At 35.7% G+C, this 10,745-nt stretch overlaps 1 protein-coding gene across 1 annotated transcript; it reads right to left on the reverse strand.

The window, feature by feature from the left end:
• Nucleotides 1–4,331: 4,331 nt before the first annotated feature.
• LOC116170762 (putative gustatory receptor 28a) lies at nucleotides 4,332–9,631 on the reverse strand. Its single transcript, XM_031487264.1, has 6 exons — nucleotides 9,210–9,631; nucleotides 6,067–6,329; nucleotides 5,341–5,690; nucleotides 5,121–5,189; nucleotides 4,974–5,063; nucleotides 4,332–4,445 (listed from the first exon to the last, which is right to left on the reverse strand). The coding sequence occupies exons 1-6, from the start codon at nucleotides 9,629–9,631 to the stop codon at nucleotides 4,338–4,340; spliced, it is 1,302 nt and encodes a 433-aa protein (XP_031343124.1). The 3' UTR covers nucleotides 4,332–4,337.
• Nucleotides 9,632–10,745: the final 1,114 nt, after the last annotated feature.

A 10,745-nucleotide genomic window follows, 5' to 3' on the forward strand; every position in this document is an offset into this window, starting at 1 on the left:
TGAGTCTGTTCTCATATTCGCCAAAAAGTATACCATTTGACGACTTTCTGTCGTCTTTAGCATCTAAAGTACTGGTCCTATCAAAACATTCTTCTAATCGAAGTTGTAGAAAATGTACTGGCGCGTTCAAATAATTTTAAAATTTGTCCAATTTTAACCATTTTTGTACACTAAATTCCTAAAAATGCCCCACCTGCTCCACCTTTGGTATCGCATTTTTATTAGTTGACAGTTTTTCTCGTCTAATTGCTAGACAATAGATTTTCATTACCCAAACAACACAAATTTACCCAAAATATGTGCTGATTATTCGTGAATAAGGTGGGTTCGACAAGACGCCCAAGTTTTTCCTCTGTGAAAATTCTCGATAGGGGTAGCTAATGGACTGCACAGGTGTAAAACATGCCATTTTGGGGCCCACTGACCATTAAGGATTGCAAAAAGTTACATGTCCTGCATCTATTGTCTTATCATTTAAAGAAACATTTTTTAACATTTATTAATGCATAAAAGAATTGAAGGTACGATTTTACACATTTTTTCTGTGCACAAATTTGGACTGTCAGTGAGCTCCAAAATGATAGACGAGTGACTAACAGTAAGTTTTTTATTTAAATGTGAAGATATATAATTATTGGAAAATATACTCAGAAAAACAATTGTCGTACAAAATGAGTGGTCTGAGCATCCCCCACACCGGATATGTCAAAATGACGAGGCCACAAAAATTATTTACAACCAGCCAATTTTTTTTATGCACCTTAGTGTAAATGTTCGTACGAGTATAATAAAATAAAATGGCCACATAGTCCTACAAATTAGTGGTACTTTTTTCCACTTCTATACTTGGGCTACTTGTAACCCTTGCCAACCTCGCATCGACGTGCTGTTCGGCAATGACTTCAGGTTAATCAAAATCAAAATGGCCATTGTCGCGGATACGGCAACATCTGTTGTATACTTTTCAAGTGAAGGTACCAGTCTCCGCTTCCTTCAGCCTCGATTTATCGTTTTGCAATGCTTACCATCTTGAAGTACTCAACCCACAATTCAGCTGTTGCACCATTCTCTTCGAAGATCTCACTTGCATAAAATAAAATTAGACCTCTACGGCACTGTCAAAAATTCTACTGTGATTATTTCCTTCGTCTATAATAGTTATTTGTGTACCAAGGCCGTAAAAGTGATCTTTTTTGGCCGAAGCTGTTGTTTGTGGCCGAGGCGGTAGCCGAGGCCGCAATTCAGATGAGGCCTAAACAAATAACTTTTGGCCAAGGTGCACACAACATTTTTTAGGCGATCATCAAAAAAGAATTCAAAAATTTGCTCATAAACATATTTTTTCTGAAAATCATAGTTATCTTAGACAATTAAAAACAAAGCATTTCCTGTCGTATGTAATTATAATTAGCATCTTTGCGTGTGTTTTGTGCTTATCAAAATGGGCGATAGCGACAGTTCAGATACCCTAAATGAAATTTTGGAAGATGCAAGCATTGCGACCCTAAGTCATATATGATATAAGAGTTTGGTTTGAGAGTAAAAGTACAATCGCAACATCCTCCGTTGCACAAGATTTTAATAACGTCAAATGCAATAAGTCCTTCGTAACTGTGGCTTCCAAGACCTTATAGTTAACATGCTGTACAATTATTAGAAACCTGATTACCTACTTTGATGGCAGGTATAGGTAGCCACTTGTGTTTTCGGTTAATTGCTGGTGATTCTTCGTATAATAATGTAAGCAATAACATCTTCCTCATGTTTTGGTTCTACACTTCAAAAAGGTCTGCAAGCAGCAAAGATTGAAACGTCAAACTATAATTTTAAATGTGAACATTGTGATTATGCAAAATAGTGTGAAACATTCCTACAAGTCCGAAAATGAAAAAAACGCACGTGGATAGCCCAATCCTTGATAGGGCTAGACCAGATAGACGCTTTGTATCAAACAGATTACTGTTTCTCACACATCAGTTTCAAATATGTACAGTTTGACAGATGTGTACAATAAAGTAAAGTTTGACAGAAGCGTACAATAAAGTGAAACTTTATGGCCGCAAAAGCGACCACAAAATCACCGTTTTTGTGATGATAGCCTAAAAAAGTCAATTATCAACCAATCACACTTTTGATTCCTGTTTGACGAAACCAATCAACACCCTCCATTACCGACTATTTTGCATGGTGCACGATAGCCGACTATCAGCATGACAGCTTGTGCATCTGACAGCACTTAACTTAAACGTCAAAATCGTGTTGTTAAAGTTTTTGAAATGAATCGTTTTGGCGAAACCACGAGCGAAGAAATGATGGTGGTGTGGTCCAGTCTACAATCCCGCATAATACAGTGAGGAGTAAAAATAGCGTATGGAGGCAGTTCATCAAATTTTGCGAGCATCGTCAATGTGAACTAAATGAATCAACACCATTCACAAAACTGAATGATATTTTGACCTGGAACATGAAAAAATTAGATGGGGAATAAGGTTATAAAGAATATAGTGCAAAGTGTATGTGGAATTCAATTCGGTCAATTGATACCTATGTTTGTATTTTGTAGATTGTTGTTGATATTTTGCATAATGACATCAAACTGTTTCATTTTGTGAATATGCCTCTCTGATATAAATAATTGGATTCAAGAAATAATCTTCATAAATATAACACGACCTTGATTAATAAGCGACTATTTTGATTGCTGCTAAATTTCTCTTGCATTTATTAATTTGCCTTGACATAATTTTGGCGTTAATAATCAGATTATTAACGCCAAAATTAATATGTCTCGTTAAATTATTATAAAATATACAATCGAAATTTAGATGCAATCAAAATAGTCGACGATTTATCAAGGTCTTGTTATATTACCCTTGACAATTTACCCACGGCTAGCTCAGTGATGAAAATGTTTTTGCAACCCTGATCTTGCGGGAGTTTAGCCTATTATTTCCTCTTAAAATTTGAAATTCAAAACCTAATGCCCTGGTTTGATTGAACTCTAATACATACGCCTATGGTTTCTGGTACATTCTGCTGTTTGAAACATACATATACCCCTGAACACTAAACACATTTATAATCCAACCAAATGAATGGTATCACTGAAATTAAATGCAAATTTTCCAGTCAATTAAATAAAATGACCAAAATAATTTGTTTGGATTCGATTCCTATCAATAAGTGCAATACAAGATCTGTTCATGCAAATAATTCTCATAGGTCAATTTCTTTAGGAATATTAAAAATGCACCAAACAAAATTAATATGTAAATTCATAAAAATATCGGCTACTATTTTATACAAATCAAAAACTTTAAAATGTCTGACAATAATTGACGTGAATGCGATTCCTTTCAGGCGCAATTGATCTTATTTCTTTTTGGAAAATGCTGCTCCCTTTAGAAATATGGAAACAGACAGCTTCAATAATACAGTTAACTCGGTGATGAATTCAAAACAAAAATCTCCCTACGTATTGTGAACAAGCTTCAATTTCGCGAAAAAAATACTTGAAATCGTTATTATGCAACGGAATAAAATGCCGACGTTCCGTTGTATCGATATTAATTTATTAACTAGGTCTAGTTGCGGGTAAATGCACCGATTAATTGTATACAAAATTTGATTCATCGGACAAAAAGCTGTATAAGGACGTCACACAAACAGTGTACGTGATCGCTCGTTAACTAGTCTTCGTCTTTAACGCACCCAATAGTACATTTCTACTCGCGAAACCAAGCTAGAATTTCTCGCTTTTCCACTTTTTTGCTTTTTGAATCTCGCCCGGTAGAAATACCGAAACAGGCCTTCCTTTCTGAAAGCAAAGAATTCGACAGCGTACCTTCTTAAACGACCAGTAAACCTGAATTTCTGTCACGTGCTCGGCTTTAAACAAAACGGAATAAAACATTTAGGTCCCACGAGATCGTGTTGCTGTTTCCGCAATACGTTTTTTGTTATCGCCAGACATACATTCATTCACGTTCGCTCTGAAGGAGTACGTCCGTAAATTTCCCATACTGAACAAATTCAAATTCGAAAAAAATACTTTTTTTAATTCTAAACACCCACCACCCGTTACAACGTGCCCACTGATTCATATTTGAAAGTGATTTGGTGCATTACATTTGCATGGAAAAGGATGGGGAAACTTCAACATGTTTAATGTTAAAGTTAATGTTAAGCTCCTGTGCAAAAAGTCTTTAAAAACATTTTTTTTAAATAATACATACATTGACACGTTACCTTACAAATATATTTCTTTATAACTTGCATTAAGACGCTAAATTTAAATCGCCCTCTGTGAAACTTTTTTACATCTGACATAACCGAATTTATTGAATCGATCCCGTGCGATTGCATTGTAACCTCTTTTTTGATGCCATTCCTGCACTTCTAAACTGTATTAGTATCACCAAATAGGTCGTCACGCCGGCCACAATCTGCAACAGATAAACACTTTTGCAAAAGATACATGGTTTTCATCCAGGTAAGTGATAATTTCACAGAGATTAATTTGTACTTAGGTACTATAAGTTTTTAACTCTACTTGTATCGATTTCGAATATTCAATAATAGCCTATCTATATGCTTTACTCGTGCATGATCAAGTTATTAAAAATAGTCTGTCCGTCAGTAAATGTGTGGAAAAGACATTATCGTTTTAAAGGAAAAGGCAAATACTGATCTATGTGGTCTGCTTTAGTATGGTGTGAAGGACACCATCTTCGCTTCTCACACTTTACATTTATTGAGCTACTCAATTATGAGTTCCAAGTGAGGGCCTCCTAGCAGTAAAACCACATCCTTCAAAGCTCAATCAGACTCACACGAAACAATACCTTCAAAGGCTTTTTGAATACTCTTATAAAAGTTACGTAATGTGATAGCTTAGTAACAACATAAAACAACTCTAACATGGAACCGCTAGGTTCTCGATAAGTGTACGCTAGATCACTATAAGTACATACCGTATGTAAAAGAGTATAGTCAAGAGGGAATAATCCGCAAACATAAAGCTGCAGACGGTTGTGGTACATCTGCAACGAATACATTTCAATCTGTAATAAATATTTAACATTTATCAAGAGGCAAATGGGATGAAGCGATAGAATTACCGTATCCTGAAGCTGCGAGTTTTTAGTAGCATTTCGAATTTTATGCATCAATCGAGGACACTTATTTGCCTAAAACGATAAAATGAATTACTTAAAACGCTTTATCAAGTCAGCAATTTTCAAATTGCTCCCCCAATTTAATAATACGATTGCGTCGAACTTCTGAACGACTATCAATCAATACCCACTCCATAATTATATTCTAAAAGCTACCGAATACCTCTTCGCATGTTGAGCTTGCAATCCAAACTATAAGAAACAATTCGAAAGCGCTTGAAGCAGCCCAAGCTGTAAACTGTACGTCCACATCCAAGGTCTCTTGCTCATCCTCGGTGCTGGAGAAATTAACACCGATCGTATAAAGAGCGGCAACTATAGATGTAAAGGCTATTGTTATTCGAAAGAGAAGTTGAACCGAAAATGACGTATTGATTAAGTTCGCTGCATCTGATAACTTGAGGTGTATCGTCACTACCTTTTCAACGACCGAAATTGGGTTCGATATCGTTTCAGCGCTTTTTAATATGCCCTTCGTCACGTCGGGATCAGAATTGGTTGTCAATATCCAACCTAAAATTAGTATAACTTCAGTAGTTGTATTCGTAGGTAACTTTTGCAGAAATTACAAGAAAGAGTACCAATCTCATTTATACACTGTATCCAAGATAAGAATGGGGATCTCGGAAACCATAGAAGATACGAAAATTGTTTCAACAGGATGGTGCACCCGAGCACATCGCGCGAAAATACCTACAGGAGAAATTTCCTAGAAAGTGGAAAATTTCTAGAACCACCTTTTGAAAGTGCTCATGTAAATTGTTTGTTTATTAAATATAAAAAAAACGTGGACCGTGTAGTACAGACATGTTTACTCTCCTAAATATTAACATAGCTTTCTCATACACTAGCTATATTTGTGAATTATTACAAAGGGATTTTTACTTACCCTCGCGAGTTTTATGTTCTCGATACAGCACTTCCAAATGCTCGTTTAAAATTGCATATCGATATTTCAATAAATGGATGTACTGAACATACTGCAACTCTGTGAGGTGCGTTAATAATAAGAAAGGTAAGATGATTACTAAATTCAACAGTGTTAATAGCACGTCTTCATCCATTTCTCGTCTTAGCCAAATCCATATGAATACGATGAACTGAACCACTATAATTAGCGCAATGTTGAGAATCAGCACTCCATAGCAACGTCTAAAAGAGAAAATGTATTATTGGTTACCTAAAAAAACCACGAATCAAGAAAAATGGCAGCGTTTGGGCTTACAGTTAGACTTAGAAGAGGAACACATAAATTCACTGGGTCCTGTTGCCTCTCCGAGAGTAAATGACTTTTTTATTAACAATTTCGATTTATGAAATGCTTTTTATAATAGAAAAAGAACCACGAAAATTGCAGAGACCTACTACAATACTATTTTTATCTTTCTCATTCTTAATTTATTTCCTCCTCATAATCGGTGAATCAATAATTCCTTTTGGATTTGTAAGAATCGATAAACGAAACATACTTACTGTAGTGAGAATAAACCGCCTCAACAGTATCAAAAAACGAATACTCTCGCGAGAATAAGCCAACTACCAACTATCGTGCTACTGTTCTCTACCTACTCCTTATTAAAATAGAGGGTTAGGGGGACCGGTTTTATCTTTCATGGAACTCTAATGAAAGGTCTCAAAAGGAATTAAGATTGTCGAAGGGAGGTACTCACAAAGAGAGATTGGGTCATCTGGAAGAAATATATCCATTGGTGATGTCAAAACTTTTAAAGCGAAAATCTGTTAAAGAACAGTACTCGCAAAGGCAAAATAAATCGTCTGGCGAGACACCTATTGATAAAGTCGAAACGAATGTCTTGGAAACCAAATGTCAGAAGAGGGTACTCATAATGGGCAAGTGAAACTTCTGGACACTGGTGATGTCAAAACTTTCAGTGTAAATATCTACAGAACGACGTGTCGGTGGAGGGTACTCTCAAAGTGCGGGAAGATCCTTTAAACGAGACGATGTGAAAACTAAGGGCTTGATTCTTCTCGCACTATACAGGCTGTTTCACGTAAACCGTTCGGTAAAAGTATTCAGGCTGTCATTGATAATTTAAATCTGAAAATTTGCATACCAACATTACCAACATAATTTTTTATGATCTATCAAAAGAAAATCTTATCATGATCGTTTCAGTTCCTGTTTTACCGGATATGTATAGCAACTTTCTTATTTTAAATAGAACACCCTGTATTTTATTGTATTTTATATACGTCGTTTGATACCACATTTTCCTATATACAGCATCAAAGGTTTTCAATTTATTCAAGATTTTTCAAAATTTTTTACGTTTGACTGCTATTCTTTGGAGCCCTGTACCACAGGCTGTACCTGTGACTCCGTTGACTTGAATTTCAATAAGTACTCCAAAATCGACAGTACTGACTTGATGCTACGTGACAATGATTTAAATTTTGATCGCCTTTCTACAGGGTGTTTTAAAGCTAATGATCAACTTTAATAACTTCAAATTTAATTTTTTCAAATTAAACATGCTTTATTTTTTTGGACTTTCAAATGAAAAAAATTGTAGATGTATGTACATTTCTTACGTCTAAAGTGCGTTAATAACTGCATCTAACAGTGTACTTTGTACGTTAAAAAATACTTCCAATGGAATTAAGTTATGCACATTGTATGTATTGTACGAGTACAACTTTTCACCCACGCACGCTTTATGTGCCTAACATGATACTACTTTTTTTTAGTGTATTCAATGACTAAGATTTCACTATTTAATGGTTTCACTTATACCAAACCTACTGTTTTCTTTTAGAATATCATAGATTGCTCAAATTATTTTATGGACTGCACTTTACAGTGGTAGCGTTGTCTAATTTAGCATCTCTCAAAGAAATTAAGCTTTCATATTATAGTAGCTTAAGTCATGATTTAAGCATTGTCTACTATTCACGATTACAATTCCTTTTGTAAAAGGATTTAATTATAATCCCTTTTACAGAAATACTAAAAAAAGCTTAACTACGTTGGATTTAATTCATCAAATGGAATTAAATCAAGAATTAATTCCATTTTGAACTAATTCCTGCTCAGACCGGATGTTAAACTACTTAAAAAAATTATCAAAGTCCTCGTGTGAGATCGAAGGGACTTCAGCGCATTTTTGTGTGGCAGATCAGTATTCTATTAGCCACTTTTTACTCAACCATGAATAAAAGATCTTGTCGAAGGATACCACATTCCCTTTGACGGTACCCACTTCCGATGTCCCGTTCACCCGCAATTCGCGTTTGAAGATTTAACTCCACCATCAGTAAGATCGTGTTGGGGGCTACCACATTCCCTTTGACGGTACCCACTTCCGACGTCCCGTTCACTCGCAATTCGCGTTTGAAGATTTGACTCCACCATCAGTAAGATCATGTCGGGAGCTACCACATTCCCTTTGACGGTACCCACTTCCGACGTCCCGTTCACCCGCAATTCGCTTCTATTGGCGACACGAGAAAGAGAGACAGACATTCGAGATTTACGAAACGTTAAAACGCGTGACAGAATTCGCAACGGAAGGTAAAAGGTGCCCGAAGTTGACTACCTCTCAAAGACGCGCGCGCGCGCCTTGCAAAAGGTCGTTAATTTCGCCTCTAGGCCAAAAAACAAAATTCCGCCACGCAGGAGTTGTGCGCGTTTACAACATCTTTCCGACGACACCAATTTGAAAAGAATCGGACCAAAACTGTAGTAGAAGATAGGAAAAAACTGAAAAACCTTCACGTTAGTATACTACGCTCGAGGATGACGCCCAGATGTCGCCAACCCCACATCATGTAGCCCTGTCCCCAAGGTTTACAATTTACACGGCTTTAAATCGATACATATCTTTTACATTGTTTCTTTGCAGAATTCAATGCATACCTACCCTAAGGAATAGCTAATTAATGCACCAAGAAACGCAATCAGGCGCCATTTCAAAATCATTGGTCAGCATAGTTACAGGGTTATACCTGCCCCAGAAACATCTTGCCCCTCCGGCGATAATGAAAACTTCAGCAAAATTAGGTACATACCTATACGGCATCCAAACAGATAGATCTTTGAACTCCTTATCAATCTCGTCCACATTCTTGAACACCTCAATTACTTTCCTGGAAAAGATCCAGCCGAAAGTAATTGCAACAAATACAATCAGCGCAATGACGTACTCCTGCAAGTTATCCAAGTACCTTTCAATTGCTTCATCACTCAGATCCTCCTTGAAACAAATACGAACGACAATAGCCGAGATATACAAAGCGAACAGGATGGCATATCCGATTATACTCAATGGCGAACGAATGTACGTCTTGGAACCATCACTCCTCCTCGTGAAACTGTAAGGTGCTAATCCCACAACTTGACAAAGTGCCTGCAATGGATGTAGAACTTCATACACATCGTTTACGTCTGACTTGACATGATTTAGCAGCGGCACAAGAAATTTTGCGCACATCTCGCCAACAGTACGATGCAATTTAACATATTTCTAACGTACTTATTGATTTGTCATCGTGAATGCAAATTACTTTAATGGGTACACCCTCCTGTTTATGACTCTTACTTTATTGATGAACATTAATTGCCCGGAGTAGTTCAGGTGTAAAAAACTCATCAATAAAGCTCGAACGAAATGGTTAATAAAACATACCCTCAACACATTTTAATAAACAGTGCGCGTTTCACCAGCAATTCCGCTATTATCCTGGAAACCAAGCGAATATTAAAATTTCAAAACTGAAGCAGAATTCAATTAGGTAGTCCACGTCGAGCTGTTCAAGTCGCAGCATTATGTAAACGCTTATGGAAGTATTGATTTCTAAAATAATGTGTAAAAATTATATTCGTAAAGTAAAATAAATGTTCAAAATACTATAAATAGTTGTTTGTGTCGTTAAATTTAAGCAGAACTTAGATTAAACATAGCATAAAGAAACCCATTGCATCTTATTTTTGCTCGCTAATGGATATTATAAGTTCCTAGATTTTTACGATGAAAATTTGAATAATTCTATAAAGCCAGTTTTATATATTCAAATTAAATGGCGATTGTACAAAAGGACGTTTGCTGTCAAATTTTTACATGTAAACTATAAATCCAAATAATTAAATCTCGTTTATTATAAACCTTCACATCTTATTAAATTAAATAAAATCTGCTTAACTGCTCATGACAGAAACCTGCAAAGAGAACTCTTTTCCACAACACACGTTTGGGATTTTAATATTGTTCATGAGAGGGTAGAAGTATACAAAGATTATTTACAAACTGTGTCTTAAAGATGAAAAACTACAAACCTCCTATCAAGTCTGTGACTTGATATTTAACAATATTTAAAAAATAGTGAAGTTTACTTTATGAAATCAGAAAAAAGTGCTCTATCAAATGACACAAAGGTAAAAAATCCATAAGAAAAAACATAGTTGATGATGGTTAATCGGAAACGAAACGTCAGACTTAAAATTTAAAACTAGCATCTTGTAGAAGGAAAAAAGTCGCCATATTAATGTGTCATTTATGTTGAAATATCTTTTTAAATAACTTCGGTATAAAATAAAAACGATTTTGC

This window comes from Photinus pyralis, unplaced genomic scaffold (assembly GCF_008802855.1).
Source record: "Photinus pyralis isolate 1611_PpyrPB1 unplaced genomic scaffold, Ppyr1.3 Ppyr1.4_LG5, whole genome shotgun sequence".
In the NCBI taxonomy this organism is placed as follows: Eukaryota; Metazoa; Arthropoda; class Insecta; order Coleoptera; family Lampyridae; genus Photinus; species Photinus pyralis.

What these genes read in the sequence shown, in the direction of transcription:
- LOC116170762 (XM_031487264.1), bottom strand. Translation starts at nt 9,631, where the DNA reads ATGTGCGCAAAATTTCTTGTGCCGCTGCTAAATCATGTCAAGTCAGAC. An exon ending in TCTGTTTGGATGCCGTATAG is followed by an intron (nt 6,330 to 9,209) that starts GTATGTACCTAA and finishes TTTCTCTTTTAG; the next exon opens with ACGTTGCTATGGAGTGCTGA. An exon ending in CAAGCTCAACATGCGAAGAG is followed by an intron (nt 5,190 to 5,340) that starts GTATTCGGTAGC and finishes TTATCGTTTTAG; the next exon opens with GCAAATAAGTGTCCTCGATT.